The sequence below is a fragment of the Perognathus longimembris genome, chromosome 21 (genome assembly GCF_023159225.1).
Source record: "Perognathus longimembris pacificus isolate PPM17 chromosome 21, ASM2315922v1, whole genome shotgun sequence".
NCBI lineage: Eukaryota > Metazoa > Chordata > Mammalia > Rodentia > Heteromyidae > Perognathus > Perognathus longimembris.
In genome coordinates, this window is record NC_063181.1 from 24,243,343 (window position 1) to 24,269,348 (window position 26,006).

Below are 26,006 nucleotides of genomic sequence, written 5' to 3' on the forward strand. Positions count from 1 at the left end.
AAGTAGAGCATGGAGAGGTTAAGTGACTGTCCCCAGTTTGCTCACAGTGACTAAATGGCTAAGTTGAATTAGAGCTCATGCTCTGCCTCATTTCTTTCCATTTCCTTTCTACAGCTCCTCAAGAGCTCCAGCAGAGCATGGGAGAACAGGGGACCAGACAGTGAGGGGGCAAAGCTCTCATTCACTATAGCAAAACTCCTTTGAAATGTTGGGTTAGGTGCAGGGAGCCCACAGATCTGCTTAGGACTGGCACAACAGTGGCTTGTTGGGTACCACTGCCTACCAACCCCCTTGTTCCAGGAGATATTTGGTTCCAACAAAGAGTAAGGTGGAGGCCTAGGAGGAATCTAGACCATGTGGGCTTTCTTCATTCCCCCAGAGCCCAAGAGCCTGTATCCTCTTCTGATGACTAGCTTAATATAGAAAATATGAACCTCAAACACATTTCTTTGTCTTTGGACAATTCAAGTCTTGAAGGCTGCTGATATTCTAGCAGCACCAAGACTTCTCTAGACTTAGCTAGAACTCAGGTGCCAGAGCAGAGAAGTCTGTGGAATTTGGAGTCAGACAGCCATGGACGGTGGCCCAATTCACATATTTCTTAGCTGTATGAACTGTGAACTTCAATTTTCTGCACTATCCTGTGAGCTGGGGAGGTAGGTAGACAGAAAGAAGCCATTTTTTTTCTTGGTTTTTGTTTTTGTTTTTTTCAATTTGTCATGGGGCTTGAACTCTGGCCCTGGACACTGTCCCTGAGCTCTTCAGCTCAAGGCTTGCACTCTGCCACTTGAGCCACAGTACCATTTCTGGCCTTTTCCATATGTGTGGTGCCGAGGAATCGAACCCAGGGCTTCATGTATGCAAGGCAAGCATTTTACCACTAGGCCATATTCCCGGCCCTCAACAAATCACGTCTTATCTCCAGCTCTCTGCTCTGAGTTCTAGAACTACCTGCCTCATGATTCAGTATTCATGCTCCTCTGCCCCTAAATTGCTTATCTTCCATTTTCCTTAATAACCTGGTAGTGAAGAATTATCATCCATCCAAATCAGAAAATAAATGCCATGGCTGTCATTGACCAATCCCTTAATCATAAATCCAATCCATCACCAGATCCTGGTCATTTTAATGCCCAAACTTGTCTCCAATCAGCAATTTCTCACCAACCCCACTACTGTAGTCCAAGCTATACTCATCTCTTCCTTAGGCCCATTCAATAACGCCCTACCTGGCCAGTCTACCCCTCATCCATCCATTCCTATGCCTCCATTACTTCTCCACTTGCATCCATGATAGTCTTTCAGACATGAAGTATGATGCTGTCCCTTCCTCATTCAAAATCTTCCAGTGACTTCTAATCCTCTAGGGATATCTTTATGTATTCTATGTGCTCTTCATCTTGACCCCTCAAACTCTCTTTGCGTCGCTCACAGCACACCCTTCATCCCCTCCTGCATTTTCTTGAGCATTCCATTTTTTCCTCATGTTTTCAAGGACTTTATCACATGCTGCTTCATCAGTCCTCCTTGCTGGCACACCACTCCCCCACCTCACTCACCCTCTGGGCTATGAGCTCATGGCCTTCTCGAGGGAAACCTTTGACAAACAACCCTCTCAGGCTAAAACAGATCCCTCCTTAGGTGATGCCATAATGCAATGCACTTTTCACTAGTAGACTTTCCATAGTTGTGCTTTTACATGTACTTGGATTAAATATTAGATTGCTATCTGTCTCCTTCACTGAGTGGTAGTGATAGATATAGAGTGATAGTGGTAGATATAGGCTCTCTTCATAGCCTATATCTGTTTTAGCTCATGGTTGCCTTATTAATTTATTTTTATTATCCTTAGTTGTATAAAGGAGTTTCCATTCAGCAAAGCAGTTTATGAAAACAGTGTATTTTGATCAATGTTACCCCTTACTCATCCCTCCCAACCTATACCTTCCTTCACTTTTCTTAATGTTTTAGGATATGCATTGAATTCTTGATACATTCTCCCCGCATTCTCATCATGGTGTCTTCTGTGAGTCCATCTCATAAGCCTTGAGCCACACTCTTTAAAGATGTTTCATGAAGAAAAACATTTGCCATGATTTGTAAACCATAGAAGCATATCCCTGGATTTCTCTTCAAGATTCTCTAATCACCATAATGCACACTGCTGAAAACACTGTGAGCTCTTTTGGCCATGGTGCCATCTTGCAAAAGAAGATTGGTTGTGGTTGGACAGCTAAGAAAACTTTTTTGCTGGAGGAATTGCTCCTTGAGGTAGCAATCCAGAGAGTCAACACCTCCTTGGTGTCTCTGCAACAGAAGTGGTTGTCGCCTAGAAATCTTGCAGAATGCTTAGGAAGATCTTTTTCTTTTCTTCAGAGACAATCTCACATTTGAAATGTGAATTTGTAATCTTTTTCTTGCTGACACAGACAGACAACACCAGTGATGCACAGCTTGCCAAAGTTACTGACAAAGGAAATGATGCAATGTGCTTTCAACCCAGAGTCTTACTGAATTCTGACTCAAACCTACCCTTGCCAGACAACATTACTTGCAGCAGCTTTCCCCTTATACCTTAATGAATTTTTAATACATTCACTTTCTAGTATAAATAAAATCAATTAGGTAGCATAGGTATAAATGCGTTACCACAACAAAAATTTCTTGCAATCCTAATCAGTGTAATCTCATGTATTACATGAGTACAATAAATACAGTATGTTTGAGTGTAATTTTCTTGAAATGAGATCTGTATTGTTTTTGAGGTGCTGGGGATAAAACTCAGGGCTTCATATATGTTAAGCGAGCTCTCTATCCTGAGACTAGTTTTGGTCAGTTCCCTACAGAAGTTCTTAATTTACAAGTGTTAGAACCAGAAATCTAAACACTAAGGTGTTTTCCAGTACTATGATTATATAAATCTCAAAGTCTAATGCCAAATGGACAATTTTACTGGGAAATTTATTGACTACAACAGATTGTTTTTATTTGTAGTGCCAGCAGTTCCAGGGTTTTTATAAATCTAGTTTTTATCTAAATGTTTGATAATCATGTATATAAAGGCAATGGATGAGCATTCATCTTAACTCCCATCCTGTGGGATGGAGACTGCACTTCTGATTTGTACTGTTCCAGAGTGTATGCATCTAAGGTGAGCCTGACACACAGTCTCCAAGAACCCACTGTGGAAGAAAGAAGAAGTTGTATATGATCTAGAAGTTTGACCAGTCATCAGTATATTTCTTTCATTTACCCAGATGAGATCACATTGATCTGTAACAGCTAAAGCTGTGTTGGAGCTGAATTAAATGCCTATTGAGTTGTCAATTTCCCACCCAACCCAACTTTAAAAGAGAGGGAATGAAGACCAGTGGCATACATATTTCTGTGCATAGGAAGTGTTATTGTTGTTCTAGGCCTGCACAGGATGGAAAGATGTATAAGAGATGGCTCATGGCCAATACCATCCCAGAAGCTGATGAATGGTCATCGCCAAGTTTTCATGACCACTTGATGTCAGGAGTAATACAACAATATATATGATAGATATAGAATTGGAATACCAGAGTCTTAACCTTAGACTTTTTAAAAAGTGACATTTTTACTCATATTTTGGTATTAATATTTGGTATTTTGCGAGAGCTGTCAGAATAAACTTAAAAACTACTGCCACTATATAATGTAGCCCTGATCATGTGAGGAGCTCAAACTCCTTCCATGTGTTCTCTTCTCTTCCTCCTCATGGCTGGTCCCAGGCTCCCCCCTCCTCAAGATCACCTCCTGGGCAGGGTTGCTCTTTAATATGCAGTGAATCCTGGAATCTCTCCATTTTATCCTTCAAGAAAATTACTTTGACATCTCACTGAAGGAATGGGACAGAGGAATCAAGGTTGCAAACGACACATACTTAGCTTCTCCTCTCCCCCCGCCCCCCCAGTTCTGCGTCTTGTGAACGCAAGGCCTTGGCACTGTCCCTGAGACTTTTTGTGCTCAAGGCTAGTGCTCTATCACTTGAGCCACAGCAACACTTCCAGATTTTTCTGTGATTAATTGGAGATAAAAGCCTCACTGACTTTCCTGCCCAGGCTGGTTTAGAACAACAACCCTCAGTTCTCAGTTTCCTGAGTAGCTGAGTAGGATTACAAGTGTGAGCCCCCAGCACCTAGCCATACTTAGCTTTAATCCTTTGTGGAACACTACTAGGCACCAGCTGCTGGCTAATTTAGTCTGCAATCCTTTTCTGAAGCACATTTTCTCCCTTCACAATTTGATGGTACCACGGGCCAGGACTACAAGGGTCCACAGACAACATGAAATGTCTCAAGATTTGTGGTGGGGCAGGTTGGACTCTTCACCACTGATCAATTTGTCAGTCTGTTGCTTTAGCACTGACAGGAAGACTTGAACTACTGCCATTTCTAAATTGCACTTCTAAATATTGACTTAATGGTGAGACTCAAAGTGTCATAACACAGCTCACTGGAGAAATGAAAATTTCCAGGCCTCATCAAGGGGTCTGCGCAGTGTCCCATGGGGAGTCAAGAAGGAAGAGGAGGGTTGAAGAAGAAAAATAAAACCAGGTCATAAGCAATGCCATTTCACTTCACTTAATCATGTAGACAAATGAGCACATGTAGAGCTATAGGTTGAGGCTGGAGGGGACCAAAGCCAAGAGAGAAAGGACAGCAATGACCATTAATCCTAGCAGGGGAAGTAGAGGCTACCAGGGCATGGCTGGGCAGCTGAGACAGCCAGCTCTCAGAGGAAATTTGTCTGGGAAATCCAGTCTTGAATGACTAGGCATGGTTTAAGAAACAGGAGACTTGTCATCCAGTTTCTACCAGGATTCACCACAGCCAGACCTTGATTTAGCCTTCATTTAAGTTACTGAGGAAAGTGGAGGAGGTTATCATTTTAGCTCCTTTCCTCCTGATTGTTGATAGGAGAACTGATAACTGATTTCAAGACAGTTTTATCACATCATATTAGCTGAACTGTGAATCAAAGGAAATGAATGGACTCTTTCTTGCCCTTTGGTGCGGTTTTGGAAGAGCAATGAGATATTTGACATGCAAAATAATTGCTTTGTGATCTATTAGATACTTGGTGATATGTAAAATGGAACTAATAAGACATGAAAGTTGGCCCTTATTGCATTATGATAATATTCTCAATGATATTTAGATTTGTTTTAAGGTGGTTGATCTCTAAGGCCATGTGTCCTATCTAGTCCTTTTCTGTTCTTATACACACGGGCCCCTCATCTTTGTTGATACACATGCTTCTGAGAATAACCACAAAGCACAACTAAGATTTTAGCCTTGACAGTGAGTTCCACAATAGGCTTGACACCCCCCCCCACACACACACTGTGTAAGTCATTAGATTTGCGTATTTCATCCAGAATCCAACATCCTAAAAGACTAAGCCTCCTTTGAGATAAGGAAGCCCCCTGAATGATTATCTTCATCAAAATCTTCTCATGTCAGCCTATGTGATCGCTCTGAACAGAATCCCAAGTATCCCCTGAATTTATCTCTGCTGGTAGGACAAACCTGTGTTGGTACTTGCCCATTTCTAACTTAACACAGCCTGCACTCATCTTCCTCAGCTCACCTGTAAGATGCCTATTGCGGCTCTGAGGCAGATTTCATGCCCACCGCAGCCTGGTTGTGGGGCTGCTTACTGTGGTCTCCATCTGTCTGTGCTCTAGGCTGGCACACCCTTGTGAGCCCTGAGCAGCTCTCCATGTGGTAATCTCCAGTCAGCATCCTCCAAACTCCCACTGAAGGCTCACGCCCTCAGCGTGGGCCATCTGTGACTCAGTCTTTCTCTCCATGCTCCCTCCCCATCCCTGCCAGCCTCCCTCTCCCACAACCCACCATGCCCTCAGGATTTTCTCAGCTACTATTGCCCTTTCACCCAGTGCCTGAGATCCAATCAGCTGCTTCTTCCTATGTCCCAACAGGCTGCGGTTCAGTTTTGCTTTTATTTCTTCTAGGCCTCCCCTGATAGATTTGTCCACAGTGATGATCATTAGTATTATAGCCTTAATAATTAGGGGGAAAGTGTCTATAGCTAAGCACATGGAAAAGTCAAATTACTTTTACTTACCAAAAGAGTGAATCCCAGAAGTGGGGAGAGAATTGTAAATTGATTGTTCTGTTAGTACTGAGTCCTTCTGATTGAAAGAATTCAGTTAGGATGACAGTGTCCCATGGACTTCTCAAAAGAGCCTATACAATTTGCATAGGGTAAGTTTACCACTTACTTCACTACAGTAAGTAAAATAATTCTGTTTCTTAACAGCCTAGGGTTTACAGGATTCTTATAACAAAGGGACTTCATTGAATGCATTTTAATGTGAGTGGTTTGAATTCTCTTTTCTATATTATCTCTCTTACATATCCAAAATTTGCCTATGAATAACAACAGAAAGACATTGCAACAGATTTTTTGAACCAAGGGAATCAGGAAATGGTATCTGATGTTAGAGACTTCAGAACAAAGATCATTAAAAATGTGCCCGTAAGACATAGTTCTTATGTAAAGATCTCATTTTTCAAAGCCTGGCTTGGTTTCCAGTGGGACTATACCACTGTCTTTCTCAGATACTCCATAGTGTTTTTAGGTTTGGATGATTGAAGAAGCCTAGAGGCAAACACACTTACCTGGCCAATAGTACATGTAGACCTTCCTTCTGGCCTTGGTCAAAGTGATCCACAGAGGTTCTGACCCATTCCACCAGAGAGGCATCAGACTGTCTCTATTGACACCAATATCAAATGACTTGTTGGTGCTGGGATCCCACATGTAATTCCCGATCATCTGATGCACTTCACAATGGCGGCCTACATGGGGGAGAAGAGAAAGCTGTCAGTTCATGGTTAGGTTCTTTTCACTTATTGTCACATTATAAAAGATATTCATAGAACAACATGAATGTCGCCTTTAATTCTTTTTTTTTTTTTTGTATTGGATACTTCTTCTTCCTTGGACTAAATCAGAAAAGCCAACAATCCAATCAACCCACTAGCTGATTGTAGCTACAACTTGGTATGAAGCTACCCTGTCCAGGCTGGCTCTTATAAACACTGAGGACTGCTTGTGTTGAGTTTGGCCTTCTGTTTCTGTCTTAAGGTCTAAATAGGAGTCGGGGTGGAAATCACAGATTCTATTGTAGCTGGAGTAGGTTCTCACTCCGGACTTCCTTCTGCATTCTTGTAAATACCTCCTCCTACAAGCCCAGAAATCCAGCTGTTATGGAGCTCATTCTCCCCCTTCTTGGATAAGTGCAGTTATTGCTTCAGTGCTGAACAATGATAGAACCTATGACATTTGGAACATGATGGTAAAAAATAGATTCAACTTTGTTTTTGCAGAAAAACAAACCCTTCAAATGGAGTGTTACATAGAAGCAAGGGCGACTGGACGCAGCTTAGTCCCAGAAGAGAAGGCAGGAGTAAAAGACGCAAATGCTTGGACTCTTTTGAAACATTAGGCTTCAATTATTTATTTTTGAGCAATCTGTTACATCTTTAAAGTAAAAATAACACAAACATTGGCAAGTACATCAAAAATTGCTGTAATTTTAGTGAGCATCATTTGGCACCAGAATGAAACCCACTCTGCTAGGATCCTTAACCAGGCTTAATCAAAGTGGCTTTGTTGTTTGTTTGTTTATTGTTGTTTCTTCTTGTCTCCACACCTTCCAAAACTTCATTTTAAACAAAAAAACAAAGAGAAACTATGAAATACAATTTGGAAAATTTAGGCACCAAAAATAACATAACGGGGAAAAAAATCTTACATTTCAGAAAGCCAGACATTCCATGAACCATGTTTTAAGTTGAAAGCCCAAAGATCTAAACTAAATAGTTCATTCTTGAAGCTGTAGGACTAGTTGTTTTGTTTTCATCTTGATTGCAGCTTTTCCATGAGTAAAGAAAATTAAATTAAACTATCTAACAGTTTCTCCAGTGGTAAAGGAAATTGAACTCACTTTTATTAAACACACACGTGTGTGTGTGTGTGTGTGTATGTGTGTGTGTATGCCTATCCATTTTGTGATAAGTGAAGAAGTTCAAATCTGAATAAATGGTCCCCAGCTTCAAGTCGCTGATGATTTAATATTCATCTGGGCAGTTTTCTGCCTAAAAGATATAGTCCACCTATGGCTGAGGCTAGGAAGGAAACCTGGTTGTAGCTGTAATTTGAGAATCCCATCCACTATGTTTCTGCTTGGGTAAACATGTCACTCATGCCCACCCCCACCACCACATTGTGGAACATAGAATGTTCTAGCTAATGATTTAGTTAGAATATACTTAGGGATATACTTCTTTTTGGCCTATGCTTATGAAAATGTGATCACATAACATTATGGGAGCCCCCTCTTATAAGTAAAAGTCCTTATATCTTTCCCTTATTCAAAGTCCTGTATTCCATAAGGGGGGAAAACTTTGGTCATCCTGATAATGCTGCCCCCCCACCCCCACTGCCCCAGGCCCTTTCATTCGGTAAGGTAATCCATTTGGTTCAGCCTCCTGGACAGGCTGCCCTGAGGATGCTCTCTATCACCCTCCCAAAGGCAAAAAAAGACATTTCACAAGGACCTGGTGTGCACTGAGACTCAGAGAGGATACAAAAATTGGAACGAGGTGACTAAAGAGGTCAGTGCACAAAAAACCTCTAAGTAAGGCCCAGAAGGTCCAGGGATGACAAGTATGACAATGACAAGGATAAATACTCAATGGAAAGGCTATAGGGAGGTCTGCTTTCAAATTTGAACTGCTTAGACCAGTTTTAGACAAAACAGATGAAATCTACTTATATGTGGAGGTCTCATGCAGGCTTATTTTCACAAGATACTATGTCCAAAGGAGTATAAAGCAACCAAAAATAATTGCCAGAATACTACATATAGGCTGAGTGCTGTTGGCTCACACTTCTAACCCTAGCTACGTAGGAGGCCGCGATCTAAGAATTGCAATTCAAAGCCAGCCCTGAGAATGAAAGTTTGTGAGACTGATCTCCAATGAACCACAACAAATCCAGAAGTATAATTATGTATCTCTCCTCTATTCTGGGACAGTGCCCAAGCCCTGAGTTCAAGGCCAATGACATATGTATGTATCATATATGTACATAAATGTATACAGATGTATGTATGTATATATGATGATCCTCCTGTAGATTGTAGAACTGTAGATGACTAGTTTGTGTGTGTGTCTGTGTGTGTGTGTGTGTGTTTATGAGTATGTATATTATGAGAAAGAGAGAGAGAATATTCTGAATTTATAGAGTGGAGCTCTTTCAATATGAAAGTTACCTCAGTCTCCTATTTAGAAAGTTAACGTTAGGGCTGGGTATATGGCCTAGTGGCAAGAGTGCTTGCCTCATATACATGAAGCCCTGGGTTCACTTCTCCAGTACCATATATACAGGAAACGGCCAGAAGTGGCGCTGTGGCTCAAGTGGCAGAATGGTAGCCTTGAGCAAAAAGAAGCCAGGGACAGTGCTCAGGCCCTGAGTCCAAGCCCCAGGACTGGCAAAACAAAACAACAACAACAACAAAAACAGTTAACCTTAATCCGAAATTATGATGATGCATTCTTCCAAGGCAGAATAGTAGACACTGTGCCAGTGTTCAGAGACATGGTTTGTTCTGGGAAGAGCTTCCTTTCTGGAAGTCAGCAGGAGGACACATACTTCTCATCGCTTCTGTCCAAGATCTCCATTGAGTTGGCCTTGCTTCCCTTAATATAGTTAGACTGGAAGTCTGTGACTGTTCTTTAACTCAAGTTATTTTCCTTGGCTATACCACCCCCCCCTCCTCACTCTCCTTCCCTCTCTCCTCACTACCCCTTCTTTCTCCCTTGCTCACTCTTTATTGACTGGGCAAAAGTGGTGGCTAAAAAAACAAAAACAAAAACAAAAAAAAAACAGAAGAGAACAAAACACAATGTACTCACTTCTGCAGCCCATAAGCACTCATTTTCATATGCCTGCCTGACCCATATCTATTTTTGTATGCCTGCAACTGTTCTTAGTGTTTCTCTAGTCTTTGCTTTCTACACAGAGCTCTGCTATGGTGTGGTGAATTGGGACATTTGCTCAAGGTGATAGGAACAACCCTCCTGACTTCCTCACAGCACAGATCTGAACTGTTTTTCAGATCTGATGTAAACAATGCCCACTTCTGGTTTTCCCCTTCAAAGGATGACTTTGTGAGGCTTTCACATCCACACTTGTCTTTCTCAGAGAGCTCATGGCTCATGGAATAGTTCCCACACCTAGAAGTGCTGTACAAAAGGAATGGGATGTAAAATTTCCATTTTTTATTCCACAAAGTCTTATTCAGGTGCATCCCACAGCACACCCTCATAAAGTGCACTCTATTAGGTGTTTTCCACTGCCTCCGAAATGGCTGGCCTTCATATCACAGAAGAAAATAGAGGACATGTCCATTGTGACTGTAATTGAAAAGGCCTTCTGCATCTCATTTAATGAGAGTCTTTTCTTAAGTCTAATCAGATGCATTGGAGTCTATGCACAACTAGGCTTGACCTTGAGTTTCTCTCTGTGGCCAGCAGATTCCAGTCTGAAAACGAATTCTATTAAGCTGGTTCAGGGACGCTCCCCCACCATTGGTATCTAACCTTCTTTGTATCTTGTCAGTCCTGCCTGCCTTTAGTCAGAGTGCTGGTGAGCTGGCCTAGTTACAATTCCCTTTAGCCCCAGTATTTATTCTCAGTCATTTTTCATCTACTGACCCCCAATCTGCTCTTTGGCTAAGAATCACCACTTGCCCTTGCTGTTCTTATAGTTGGGCCCAGTTTCTCTCCCCCATGCAAGATTCCGCTGTGTCGGTCCCCACCACCTTCAGAGTGACTCCCCCTTGAATAGAACACTCCTTCCCAGCCCCACCAAGGGCCGGGAACCATTCTTTCTTTGTCCATCAGATCTGTAAGGTTACTGTCACTAACTCTTCTTTTTCTCATTCTTTTTGAACAGTAAATGTTCACTCCTGTTGTAGTTTCTACCGTCATTTATTCTTTGGTTTTTCACTTCACCTAATGTGCATGCTCTGTCTTCAGAGTAGAAGTGCTGGGGGTGGGGGTGGGATGGAACCTTCAAAAAGTTGGTCCTGGTAGAAGGTAATAGAGCCCTGAGGTGGAAGGGAGTAATGTAGTTCCCCACAGACAAATTGTTTCTCAGAAGAGCAGGTTGTTATGAATTGAAGCCAGCCCACCTGCTTAGCCACTTCTGCATAAGACTTCTCCTGATCTGCCTCCCCCACGTATTGTGATGAGGCAATAAATACTTGCCAGGACACTGGAGACATATCATTTAGAACTCTCAGACTCCAGAATCGTGAGGCAAATAAAGCTTTTTACAAGTGATCTAGCCTTTAGGGGACCATAAAGATGACCACACAAACTGAAACCAGGGAGAGCTAAATTTAGCATCAGTAATTTTAAAAAAAATGATTATTGTTCCAGGACTATTTGAATTTGGTCAAAATATTAAAAATTCTCTTCTTCCCAGTTAAAACCATATAGGAAAATTAAGAAAATTGTAAAGTGATCGTGTGTGAGCATATCTGAATTTAAAACATGAGAAACATTGAGAATGAAAGAGTATTGTTTCATAGTAAAGGACTTAGCAAGGACTGGCTTAAAGAGAATTTGCCTCCCTCTTCAGCAGGTATAATTGGTGAATACCACACTGTGATATGGTGACAGTGTCTCTGATCAATGAGACACTACAAGTGACTATCAAGCGGGTAGCATATACAGCATGGATCCAATGGACAAAGGGATGATTTGTGTCTTGGGTGGGATGGCGGATGGTGGGAGTTTCATCAGATGACTCAGAACAGCTTCCTAAGGATCTCTGAAGATCATGTACAGTACTCTCCTTACACATCACAATGCTATGTCCTTCACCTCACTCTACTTATCCCCCAGTCACTGTACATCTCACAGACTCGCAAGAAGAGCACTGAGCACAATACAGTGGGGAGAGAGAGAGAGAAAGACAGAGAGAGAGAGAGAGAGAGAGAGAGAAACGCAAAAGGCCACATGACCTAACTTGTAAAATTACATGTTGTTCTATTTTACTACTTATTGTTGTTCATCTCTCACCATGCCTAGTTTATAAATTAAACGATCTCATAGTGTGTATAAAGGAAAGTAACATAGTAGGCTAGGATTTAACCGTGTCTATAATAACAGACATCACCAGAAGCACTCATTAAGCCCACAAAACATGCTTGCTGTTATGAAATTGGGCACGCTGGCAAGCAGGATGAATTCAAGGGAACATGGCAGGCTGGGTGGCAAGGTCCCAGAATGAGAGGAGCCTACTGAAGAAGACTTTTCCATGGGGCAACCCATGACTGGACCAAAGGTGAATTTGACCGGAGGGGTGAAGTTTATAACCTAGAAGTCAAAGGCAAAAACTGATTTTGACAATGTTTGCGGATGAGTTTCATAAGAGGAATAGCTACCAGGCCTTGGCCATCTTCCATGTGTCTAAACTGAGAGGTTTACATTTGCCTCTTAGTCCTCAATCTAACTCTAGGAGCGGGATGATATCTGCTTGTTTTGTGGGTTGGAAAACTTTTTAGCCCAGTGACTGGGAGGGGCCACAGCTAGTGAGGGGGCGGAGCCTCAATCAAAGCCCGTGTCTGACTCACCTAGCACAGCTTGCCAGCTACTACCACCTGCTCCAAGCCTACCAGGCCTTGGGTCAGCAATGCCTCAGATATCAGCAAAGTAACCACATGGAAGTGATTCTGTATCTCTAGAATGCTGAACATGTTCTTATCTCTTGTAATTCACTAGCACTCCCGAACATCGCCATAAATACCTCCAAAGGAGGAGATGCTGTCAGAAGAGGAGACGGTAATCTTAGGTTTCCTTTCCCTCTGGAAAGAGTCCAAGTGTTGAAGAAAGAGGCTCCAAAAGTTTGAATTCTAGGATCTCAGATTAATGGGCCATTTTAGAGACTGCCCATATATACATCACCTTAAATTGTCAGGACTCCAAAAACTATCCTTATATATCCATCCTATAGTCGGGCAACCTGAGGATGTGAAATAGGTCTGGCACTCACACTGTTAGTCTCCTCTTACTACATATTCTTGAGCATTTGGAGAGCCCACGAATTAGGTTAGATTCTGTTTACATTAGGGAACTTTCCAATGGCCACTTTTCAGCCAAGAAATGTGAAAGAATTAGCTGTGCATGGCTCAAACAGGATCTAACTTAATAAATCAAAAGTTTCTTGTAGGTCATCTTTGTTGGGAAATAGATTTATTTTCTTCATTTGTTCACTGACAGATCTTGGTATATTAAAGAAGAGGTTTCAAATGAAACATGCAAGGTTACATGGAAATCGCACAATTTACACAGCTTTAAAAGCAACTACTAAAATACGTGGCAGACACAGTCATGATTAGCGTCTGAGTCACAAATATTGCAAGGCTGAGATAACAGGCTTTGATTATAGTGTGAAATGTAAAGATTGAAGCAAAAATAACCCTAAAATGTTTGTGTGTTTTTTTTTTTTTAAGAGGGGGGAGATTTTTGTGTGTGCGCCAGTACTACGGCTTGAACTCAGGGCCTGGGCACTCCCTCTTAGCTTTTTCTGCTCAAGGCTTGCACTCTATTACTTGAGCCATTCCTCCGTTCCTAGTTTTTTGTTTTGTTTTGTTTTGCTTAATTGAAGATGAGAAACTCAAACTTTTCTTCCCTGGGCTGGCTTTGAACTTGGATCCTCAGATCTCAGCCTTTTTAGTGGCTAAGATTACAGGTGTGAGTTAAAAGTGTCTAGCTGGGGGGGAGGGGGCAGGGAGATTTTTGATTGCAGACATTCATATTCCTAGTTTTGAGGTCACTTGACTAAAGAAAACCCACTGTTTAATTTTTCTGCTGTTCCCACTAGCTTGGTGCAATTTCTCAACAATTAAAATACAGCCAAAGGATGTCTAAGGATAAAAACAAAAGTTTTGGAGTTTTGATTGAAACACTCAGAGAAGGACTGAGTGTGGTTTAGTAGTAGAGCACTTGCCTAATATGCACAAGGGCCTAGGTTTGATCTCCAACACTGAAAAAAAAGGAAAAGGAAAAAAAAAAGCCTAAAGAAGCTTCCAGACAATTTAATCCATCTTCATCTCTGTGCAAAGAGTTGGGAAAATAGCTGCATTAATTACTAAATACAGCCACACTCTGATTTTTACTAAGTTCTTTTAAGGATGTCTCTAAACAAGGCAGACATTTGGAAGAAGTTTCTTATTTGGAGGGAGTCTGCTTCAGCACAGGAAATTCAGCCAGCACATCTCTAAGCTGGCCCAACCTCCTCTCCCCTAGGAGCTTCAGGTTGGCCAAATTCTTTATAGGATCAGAGATGGTGATGGGCAGAAAATAACTCCAACCTTTCTCATTCCACCATGAATTCTTCCAGGATGGGGAGTCCTCACACCAAGAGCAGAAGAACTTCAAGTGTTCCTCAAGTGACCTGGTAGGGGACATTTAATTCAATGCCTTGAACTCAAGCCACTTTTTCCCACCAAGCTTTTCAATTATTGTAAAACCTGGAGTGGATAATGGGTGATCTCTACCAATGAGGGCCAGATACCACTCTATTACTGGACGCTTCTTTCATGCTAGGAATTGATCAGAATGCTCAAGGCCAATTGGTTAGGAGTGAACTCACAGCCACTTCAACTTTTGATCTGGTGCGAACAGGCAAAGAATCAAATCCTCCTTTTTGATGGTGTGGGGAGGGTGAAGTAAGAAGCAAGTGGAAGAAAAGCTGGCTTATAAACACATAATCTATAATGTCTGATAAGACCCTGCTTACAGTAGCCCCCATAGTGAGGAGGGGAGGGGTGTGTGTGTGTGTGTGTGTGTGTGTGTGTGTGTACCAGGACTTGAACTCAAGACCACATGTTTTCACATGGCTTTTTCACTCAAGGCTGATGCTCTACCATTTCAGCCACATCTCCACTTCAGGCTTTTTGCTGGTTAATTGGAAATAAGATTCTCACACAATTTCTACCCCAGCTGGCACTGCATTAAGATCTTTAGATTTCAGCCTCCTGAACAGGTTTACAGGCGTGAACTACTAGCACCCAGCTGATTTTTTAAAAAATAAGAATTTTAATCCCCTTTTTGAGGGTTCTATCCTTACATGAACTAGTTGCCTCTCCTCACAGCCTCCAAAGTCTCTACCTTTTAATGCCATCACCTCGGCTGGTGAGAACTTTGAAGGAACTAAAACACTTGTCAATGCTTAATGCTGTCATTATTTTCCTCAAACATTTTTAAAACCTCAGTTTGAGACTGAGAACCTTGACTTGTTGCGCTTACTTGCCACTAATATTCCCGTAGACATGGTCAAAGCAGAGTGTAGACTTGGGTCAGCCATTTCTCATTCCTGAAGCTAGACACTATACAATTCCTTGAGAATTTTAAAGTTTCCAAGCCACTGGATGGAGGAGGTACCATTCATGTATTTAGGGGCTGCTTTTGTTGTTCTTTCAGCTGGAAGAGTAAGTCTGGAGCCTTTGACAGTGTCTGCAGGAGAAAAAGTCTATAGGTCATTTAGAACTCTAATTATCACTCCAATTATTGCTGCATCCTACATATTTTTAAGAATATTCATTTGTCCGGGTGATTGGTTTTGTTTATTGCCACTAGAATGTGTGGGGTAGATAGGATGCTGGCCTGTAAGGAGTTCATCACCTTGGGAGAGATGTGCACAAAAGACCAGACGCTCTGGACAGAGGAGTTAACCCTATCCTTTTAGCTGACGTCATCATGGTAGCTGCCAATCAGCAATTACCAGCTGCCACTAGGTAGAGAAATGGACTTGAGTAGAAATGTGCTTTGCTTACTGGTTTGTGTTTATCCTTCTTCTTGGGTGCTCTTTGTGTATAATAAAATGTGTTGAGAGACAGTTTGCCTCAGGGAGGAAAGACTAACCCAAATGAGCAACTCCTCACTTGGTTAGGTGTGAGAAATAGCTTTTTGATGTATTGATAGTTAGCCAGTTCAAGCAGTAGACCATCAGGGAAGAGAAGCTTTTTAAGTTAAAATTAGAAGCGTCAGGCAGGCTGAGAAAGATTTTAGGGCTTACTAGCCTCAGAAATTGACCAAGGCATTTACAAGAGCAGAAAGAATTCCCAGGAGTCTAGGGAATACATGGCCCATCACTGCCCTCTACTGGTAGTTAAAATAATCTCTACCACTAGCCGCCTCATCCAGAGAACCTCCTGCCCAGGAGCCCAGCTAATTGGTCAGCCTTCATTCCTGCCATCTCTGGTTTTGATAGCTCCACAGTATTCACAGGAATCTAAGAGCTAACCATGCTGAGACATTGGGAGAAACAGGACCAACATCATCTCACTTAGTTTCCACAGCAAACGAAACTGCCCTTGAGAAATGAGGACCCATGCCCTTGTGCAGACTTAACTCCTGACTCTCATGTCCTGTTTCCACATCTACATTCTTCCACTTCAATAACCCATGCTAAACTGGGCCAAGAAAGAGGCCTTAGAGTGCTGGCACAGTGAAAATTATGCTGGGGTCCAGGCTGGGTGGGTCAGAACCCTGCACTTGTGTTCCTTAGGCTGGGGAAAACAACCCCAGTACAAAGACACACTCCTCAGCAAGAAGCTCTGGCTATAGGGGAGGCAGAGGAAGGCCATCGGAGGGAGGGGAGGTTCACCACTGGAGACTTCTCTCCTCCCAAAGACATTGGCTTTCTGTCACTTGTTTCCTTTCTCGTTTCCTGGGCTCATCTGCCTGTAGCCATCACAAAGGCTGGCTAATAGTCTCTACCTGCTTTTCCCTCTTCTCTTCTGGGCTCATAGTGCCTGGGCTGGACCCTGTGATTGAGAAGCCAGTTAAAATCATTTGAAACCAAGGCCCTAGCCCTCTGCGGTTCACGGCTTCTGAAGACTCACTCTAACCAGCCTGGCTTGGGTCTGTCTCCAAAGTCCACTTTCCCGGGGAAAATCTCACACATTCGTGTACACTAGAAGTGCCAACAGGCTAAGTTCACTCTTCTGAAGAGCTCTGGCATGGCTTAAAAATTCTTTATTTTATAAACTTTTTCACCTGTACAGGTTCCAAGTCCATGTGCCAGTTTATGAGTATAATGCATATTGATCTATATCACCCTCATCATTCTCTCCATCCTTCCCGGCCCCATTCATTCCCCCAGTTTCCCTGGTTTCATAGGATATGCACTTAATATTACAACTGCATTCTCCTGCTCCCCTTACTCTCCCTATTTGTCTACCTGCTCCCCTTTCCTTGGTATCCTGCATCCCTCAAGTGTTCATTCCTCCTGGTATCCATTTCATTAGATTATGTCCTAGTTGTTCAAAGAAGTTAGATCATTTAAATTCAGTTAATATATTTCTGTGCATGTGCATACAGCACTTTACATGTTTACATATCTTAAATCACAAGCACATCTGTGCCTTCTTCCAACACTGAAGGACTTGGCCATGAAACAAAAACAAGAAAAAAAACAACCAAGCAGTCCACACGTTTGCTTTCAACATCTGCAGCATGAGCTCCTTAATGTCACCCCAAAACACACTGTGATCACTTTTCCCAGACCCTCAGAAATAGCACCTCTTTTCAGTTGTGCGCCTTGAATCAGCTTTCAAACAAAATCCACATGTTGTATTTTGTCATATCCCTCAGTCTCCTATAACCTGCAGTGGCTCTTCTCCATTTTGGAGGAGGGGAGGCTGAGATTGAAAGGAATGTAGTTCCAGGCCAAAAAGTTAATGAGACCCCATCTTAACAGAAAAGGCTGGGCCTAGGAGTATACATCTGTCATTCCAGCTATGATGAGAAGCCTAAGTAGGGTGATTGCAATCGGGCTCACTCTGATTTAAATGCAAATCCTATTCAATAAAGAAAGTAAAACTCAAGAAGGAAGCTGAGCATGGGTGGCTCACACCTGTAATCCTATTTGCTCTGGAGGCTGGGATCTGAGGATCACGGTTTGAAGCCAGCCTGTCCAGGAAAGTGTGACTCTTATCTCCACTAAAAACTATAGGAAGGAAGGAAAGACACAGAAGTGGCTCAAGTAGTACAGTATTAGCTTGGAGCGAAAGAAGCTCAGGGACAGTGTCCAGGCCCAGAGTTCAAGCCCCAAGATAGGCACCAAAAAATAAAATAAAACCTCAAAAAGGCATGGGAATGTAGCTCAAGTGGTAGAATATCTGTCAAGCATGCACAGGGTCATGAGTTTAAACTCACTCAGGGCTGGAGCTCTACCACTTGAGTCACATCTTCATTCTGTTTTTTTTTTTTTTTTTGCTAGTTAATTGGAGATAAGGTTCTCACAGGCTTTCCTACCCAGGCTGGCTTTCAACCTGGATCCTCAGATCTCAGCCTCCTGAGTGGCTAGGATTACAGGCGTGAGCTACCAGTGCCCAATGGCAATAGATAACTTTAAAAATAAATGAATATTCATTATGTTTGCAACAAGCACTCTGAAACTATTATCTAACAAATGAATGAAGGAGCCACAATTCATTCAGGATCTGGGGTTCAACACTCAACAAGACAGGGTCCCAGTTCTAATGGAACATTAAGCTCTACTAAATTAAGATTATTGGATACTAGAGTCATGGAAGGTCATTTATGCAAGCAAGACTGTCTTGTTACAGTCCAGCTATGTTTGAAGGAGCAGGCTCAGACAGAACCCCATCCTAGGAAAACTTGTAACATGACCATGGCTGAAGAACACCAGGGGTGCTTTGTTTTTTTTTTTTTTTTTTTTTTTTGGTGCTTATGTTTCAATTCTAGAAGTCAAATCTCAGTTTACATTGTGTTTTTGACCTTTCCTATTGGTGTCTCCTTCAGAAAATATTATCGAAGGCTGGCTTGTGTGGGGTAAATTCCAAGACATGCAGAGAAAATATTTTCTTAAAAATCTCAACCCAATTCTATTTCATAGAATCAAATATTGTCCTGGCTGTAGAAGGCAATTTCTCTACCAAATACCCTTTTCCAGTCCATCCCTTCTATGTAACCTGAAGTTCTGCATGCTGCTTGCGTCATGGGTCAGCGCAGGCTAGAAGCTTCCAGGAAGGAACTCCAGTGTCTGGCGGTTACTAAAAATCACCTCCATGTCTGTGCAGCTAGCACCACATGGAAGATGCACAAGGTCAGAGGAGGCCATAGTTAACACTGGTGCCAAATTACCCCAGAGGCCTGAAAAGTTAGGGATAGTTGAGCTTGCAAAGATTCAGAAAAAAATGCCTTGCCAATTGCACAAGGCAAGATTATTTCACAAGAAAGGCCTCATAAATCCATACACATGAGGTTGTTAATCCCGTGGTCCTACAGAGAGAGCTAGATCTGCATTTTACTTGTGTCTTTTTGCAATAGAAGAGGTTCTTATTCCCATGGTTCTGGCCTTGTTAGCACTAGGGGAAGCCGACAGCTTGAGGAACATTGCTAAAGGAGCAAAAGGAGGGGGGAGACTAAGGAAGCACATGCAAGTGCCATTCTCCATTGGTTTCCTCCCACATTGGCCCCTTGGTCTTGGGCTGTTGGCTGCGTGGGGGCTGAGCAGCTTCTCATGCTGAGCCAGCAGTGCCAAGCTGGGGAGGTGGCTCTGAGCTGATGTAATAAGCAGTCCCTCGTGTTTACACAGGGGATGCCTTCTCTCCACCGCCCCCACTTCAATTCCATGACTCTAAGTGAGGGGTGTTCTGTTGCAAACAGAGGGGGATGGAACCCATTAGATAGCCCTCCACCCCCAAACTAAACTTTGCTTCTTATGGAAATTGGTAGTGAAGGATATGATTTTAAACAGAAGTGTCTGACCTAGGTTTACAGCCAGCCCCACTTCACGCCAGGCCACTAGAAGAAAACTGAATTGAGGCATGGAAAGGTAAATGCACAGACATAAGCCTGCATGTGCTAGCCTAACCTGAGGTCCCAGTTCAGTTCAGTGGCAATGGCGACGTGGGCATAGTATCAGACAGAAGCCTTGCCTTTCTGTGCCCGTGAGGAAAGGCCAGAAAGTTTCAGTGGAAACAGATGACAAGAGAGCGAAGAGCAGAAACTAAAGAAGGCCTTGCAGAAGCATTGGAATTTTTTCCACAGAGTTTTCAATTCCTTGCCTATTTTAGAAAAGAAATTCAGGGGGCTGGGGATATAGCCTAGTGGCAAGAGTGCCTGCCTCGGATACACGAGGCCCTAGGTTCGATTCCCCAGCACCACATATACAGAAAACGGCCAGAAGCGGCGCTGTGGCTCAAGTGGCAGAGTGCTAGCCTTGAGCGGGAAGAAGCCCAGGGACAGTGCTCAGGCCCTGAGTCCAAGGCCCAGGACTGGCCAAAAAAAAAAAAAGAAATTCAGGGGCTGGGTATGGTATGGAAAGCCAGTAGTCCTAGCTAGCCAAGAGGTGAAAGTACGAGGATCACGTTTAAGGCTGGACCCAGGCAAAACTTGAGACCGTATCAAAAAAAAAAAAATAACTACAGTGGAAAGGGTTTGAGGTGTGGCTCAGGTGGTATAGTACCTGCCTAGCAAAAATATGAGGCTCTAAGAACAAACCCCAGTATGAAGGAGGAGGAAGAGGAAGAGGAAGATTATGAGGAGGAGGAGGAGGAGGAGGAAGATGAGGAGGAGGAGGAGGAGGAAGATGAGGAGGAGGAGGAGGAGGAGGAGGAGGAGGAGGAGGAGGAGGAAAAGGAGGAGGAGGAGGAAGAGGAGGAGGAGGAGGAAGAGGAGGAGGAGGAGGAGGAGGAGGAGGAGGAAGAGGAGGAGGAGGAAGAAGAGGAGGAGGAGGAGGAGGAGGAGGAGGAAGAGGAGGAGGAGGAGGAGGAGGAGAAGGTGGTGATGGATGAGAAGTAAAGAAGGGAGGAAGAGAGGAAGGGAGGGAGGAAGGAAGTATAAAAAGGAAGGACCGGACGAGAAATGTACTCACTGCCTTTCATATGAATCTGTAATCCCTCTGTATCACACTTTGACAATAAAGAAAAAAAATTTTAAAAAGGAAGGACAGGAAGAAGGATGGAAGGAAGGAAAAGCAGGAGGGAGGGAGGGAAGGGAAAACTGGAATGAAGAAGAAGGATGGAAGGAAGGAAAAGCAGGAGGGAGGGAGGGAAGGGAAAACTGGAATGAAGAATAGGTTCATCCCAGGAAATCAAGTCTGGGTTCTCTTCATAGCTGAGACCATACCCATGCTCCTAGCAAGACTCTCCTCCCATGAAAATCATCAAGAGACAGAGACAAGCCAGGCTGAAGCTCATGATCCATATGTGACTGTTAGGAAGGGAATTTATAAGAAAGGCGAGGACTTGGCAATGAGCTGAGAGAATATAAACTATGGTGAGGTAAAATGCAAGGTAATCTTGTTTTGGCAGACGCAATGACTTTTTATGTCGTGTTATTAAAAGTTCGTATTCTCCCGATGACCACGAAGCCACCTGCGAGGAGGAACAGTGCTAAATCAGTATCCCATCTACCTCACAGCAAGGCACCTCCGGGAAATGCCATTTCGAAGGACTTTTCCAGGCTCTTGGTGATAAACGGCTTAAACTCCAAAACCTGAAATCTCCTGAGTGGTATGAAAGAAGTGGTTTTAAGGTATCAGAACACTGGTTTTTCTCTTCCTCTTTCAACATGGGTACCACTGATACCGGTCTTGAAGGTCCTAAAGAGGTACACTGTGAGAGTGTGTTTGTTGCTTCTTTGCCTCTTATCATACCTGCATTTATGAAATACTTAATTACACCTATTTCTGCTTGTGATCCCAGAATATATCCTGAGTTGGGTATGGACTGACCTTGGGGGAAAGAGGGCAAAGAAAACGATAGAGCTGTATCATGAATCAAGATATAACAAGGTCACCTACACATCCATGTTCATTGCCGCACTATGCACAATAGCCAAAATATGGACCCAACCCAGATGCCCCACAACAGACAAATGGATCCAAAAAACGTGGCACCTATACACAATGGAATTCTACACAGCCATTAAAAAGGATAAAGTAATGTAATTCGCAGGGAAATGGAGTTGAGTGAGGTAAGCCAAAATCAGAGGCAAACAGCACATGTTCTCTGTGATATGAGGAATTTAGATTTACAATGAATGGATATGACAAATTATACAAGATTTTAAATATTCACATGTACTGAAACCAAAAGAGGATAGTCTTAGGAGAAAACCACCAAGTTGTAATACCCAAGCACCTCTTCATATATATATATATATTATACATACTGAAACAAACTCCAAAGATAAGGAAACGAAGGACCTTTTTAAAAATTTTTATTGTCAAGGTGATGTACCGTGGGGTTACAGTTATATATGTACGGTAGTGAGTATATTTCTTGTCTAACTTGTTACCCTCCCTCATTTGTTCCCACCTTCCCTCCTCCCAGTACCCCCACCCCCAAGTTGTAAAGTTAATTTCTAACATTTTGTCTTGTAAATATCACTATTGCATTGGGACCTTTTCTCAATTTGTCTTTTTTTTTTTTCTAATGACTGTATTCCTTACCATGTATATGGTGTATACATGTGCACATCTCGGGGAGGGGAGGGGGAGGGCATAGAATCAGAGGACGAAGGGTGACAAAGTGCAGCAGCAGAGCGCACTGGCTGCACTGGACATTGATGAAAGTGAATTATGCAACTCGTGGGTGGAGATGGGAGGGAATGGGAGAGAGTGAGGGAACAGATGACCCTATGCAAAAGGAAGGAAATGTACTTATTACCAGATGGATGTAAAGGTAACCCCGCTGTATATCACCTCTAAACTAACAATAAAGTAATTAATTTTTTTTAAAACATGATAGTGTTGTGTCTGAAGTGACCTTTGTCACTGTATTAGAGGTTTCATGTACTGTCACACTGAAGTGATCATCCTCCCCTCACTGGGTGCTGTTCGAGATCCACCCCTCCCAGGCTATCTCCATAACCAAGTGTGATCAGAAACAGCTAGTTCACAGTTGCATCTTGGTGGTCTAGGGCAGTATCCCAGATGTGGCTTATCAAAAAAACACTTGTGTGAACTCCTCCTCACAACTGTGCAGTCTCCACCATTTGACATAACAGGCTGAGTGTCTGAGGTTGAATTCTCTCCTTTGTACTCAACTCCAGAGGCACTTATTGTTCACATTGTCCATTGAGGCACACAAAGGAGGGTTTAAAAAAATAGTCATCCATGAGATTTCTTAGTCTGGAGGAAGCCTGGAAAGGCAGGGACTCCTGCATGATGGGATCTGGGTGCAGGTGTATGCTATGTACGGGATACAGCTACAAGACCACTGTCTGTAGGGTAAAGGCTGAGTTGAATGCACAGGACAGCGCTGCCCCGAGAACCACTGCCCTGGAACCAGGAAGGAAGAGATGACAGCGGGGAAGCACAGGATTTTATATTTGCCACAGATCTTTCATTGATTATCTTTGAGCCTTGTTTTCCTCATTGGTGATGGGAAAATGACTGGGACTGCCTTAAAGGCATTTAGGAGGGTTACATTTGAATGTGCCTAGCACTGAGCATGGAACAAAGTATGGTAGACATTTGGGAAATGAACTTTCTGCTCCCTGCTTGACTGAATCTGGCTTCATGCAACAAAGGAAGACAGTAGGAATGTGGCAAAAATATAGACCATCTATTGTCTTCTCAGATTCTGACTGCCAGCCACAGATGGTGTGGTAAAACACAGGGACACAGTGACAGAATTCTCTGTTCTGAAGCCGGTGCGCTCACCGACTAGCAAGTGATCTCTAGAGTTCAGTTTTCCCATCTGTAAAATATCTTCATGTTGCTCCTAAAATGATTATAAAGATCAATTAAAGGCATCAAGATTAGAAAGAAGTTTCTACTTGAAGAAAATAGGTTTGTGTATATTCTTATATGTGCAAAATCCTAAGAAATCCATTAAAATATTAAAATTAATTAAAAATTAAGGTAACAAAATACAAGATCATCAGTTGTGTTTTACATACTGTAAAAATTAAATTAGAAAAATTATTCCATTCATAAAACACTATACAGAAGAAAATATTTGGGATTGTCTAACAAAAAATGCAAGAATTGTGTATGGAAATTAAAACCAAGATGAATGGAAAGACATCCGATGTTCATAGATCATAGGACTTAATATTACTAAGATAGTAATACTTCTCCAACTAAACTACAGATTCAATACATTCTCTACCAGTTTAGCTTTTTTTTTTTGCATACATCAACAAGTGCATGCTAAATCTCCTTTGAAGATACAATCAACTCAGCATAGCCAAATAAATCTCACAAAAACAGAAGTTGGGGAACTCATATACCCCAATTTCAATACTTACTATAAAACTGCACTATTCACGACAATGCAATCCTTGCATAAGAAAAGGAAAGATATACACATGGACACATTGCCTATATCTATATAAAAACATAAAGCAGTGGAATAAAATTGAGAGCCCAAGAAGAAAATAACATTTATATATGCAGTTGAAATTTGACAAGTATATATTTTTTAATCCATGGAAAATGAATACTATGTTCAACAAATGGTACTTTGACACACACCTCACACACACACATATACACACACAACTGAAAGTCTAAAACTCTTAGACGAAAACTAGGGATTAGTCTTTATAATGATGAGTTAGAATATTATTTCTCAGATACGACAAACATGGTGCAAGTGCTAACAGAACAAAAAGATAGGCTTCAGTAACACTAAGTGCTTTTAGATTTCAAGATACTCCCATCAAGAAAAGTGAAAAGACTACCCACAGCCTGGATTACAAATCATATATCTCGTAAAGAATTTAAACTCAGAATATCTAAAGAACTCCTATAGATTAAAAACAAAAAGGGGGCTGGGGATATAGCCTAGTGGCAAGAGTGCCTGCCTTGGATACACGAGGCCCTAGGTTCGATTCCCCAGCACCACATATACAGAAAACGCCAGAACCGGCGCTGTGGCTCAAGTGGCAGAGTGCTAGCCTTGAGCAAAAGGAAGCCAGAGACAGTGCTCAGGCCCTGAGTCCAATGCCCAGGACTGACCAAAAAAAAAGAAAAAATCAATTTTAAAAACAAGCAAAAAAATTGAAATAGACATTTCTGTGGGCAGTCTCCTTCGTGTCTAGGGCACGCACTGTTTTCTCCTTCACCTCTGTGCATTTAACCATTCTAGGTGATTGCATATAGTCAGGCAATATCTGTTTGATAGAAATGTCTGGCTTGTTTCACTTAGCAAAATCAGAATCAGTCATAGATGTTCATAGATACAAAATGTTTGAAATATTTAAAATGTATTTCTTATGTGCCCAGTTTGTGAACTTGGATCTAATTTATACACAGAGTGATTCATTGACGTTACCTTAAGGCCAGCTGGAATTCTTATCTGATCCCGAGATGTTTTTCTAATTCTCCAAATCCAATCAGTACTGCCAGTTTCCTCTCTACGGGGTCTTGCAAATTCTTGACTGCGGGTTTGTTCTGGCACTGGGGACTTACACTTGCAGACTTATCGTCCTACCTTGAAGCAGCCAATCCCCTGATCCTCAAAGCTACACTGCTTAGTGCTGGCAGAGCAATGGTGGTAAGCCCAGCTCTGGTCCCCACGGCTCCCATTTCTGCCCTTTGGCTTGTGTTTTGTCATTCACCTGCAAGTTCTTTCCCCCAGGTTTCAATCTGTTCAAATCCTCCTGGCCTTACTCAAACAGCTATTGACCCAGCAAACCTTCCCCACTCACCACACTCTCAGAAATTATCTCTGCTTCCCCTGTGTCTATTCCCAGATGTCTTATGATCATATCCTTTTCAACATATTTCATTATTTCAACAGAATTGCACAACTTGTCTGAAATAGAGCCTATGTCCAAGATATATTGACAATAATACTTCTCACATAGTAGGTGGCCAGTATAATCTTAAATGGGTTAAGTTTATAAATGAATTAACTGTGTAAACACATATCCACACTATGTGAT

The 26,006-nt window shown here is 42.3% G+C and overlaps 1 protein-coding gene across 1 annotated transcript in view; it reads right to left on the minus strand.

Moving 5' to 3' along the window:
- Positions 1–26,006, minus strand: part of Enpp6 (ectonucleotide pyrophosphatase/phosphodiesterase 6) — an 81,941-nt gene that overhangs the window by 43,142 nt on the left and 12,793 nt on the right. The window contains exon 2 of the mRNA XM_048330752.1: positions 6,672–6,851. Coding sequence (XP_048186709.1) covers positions 6,672–6,851 — 180 coding nt within the window. The remainder of the gene's footprint in view (positions 1–6,671; positions 6,852–26,006) is intronic.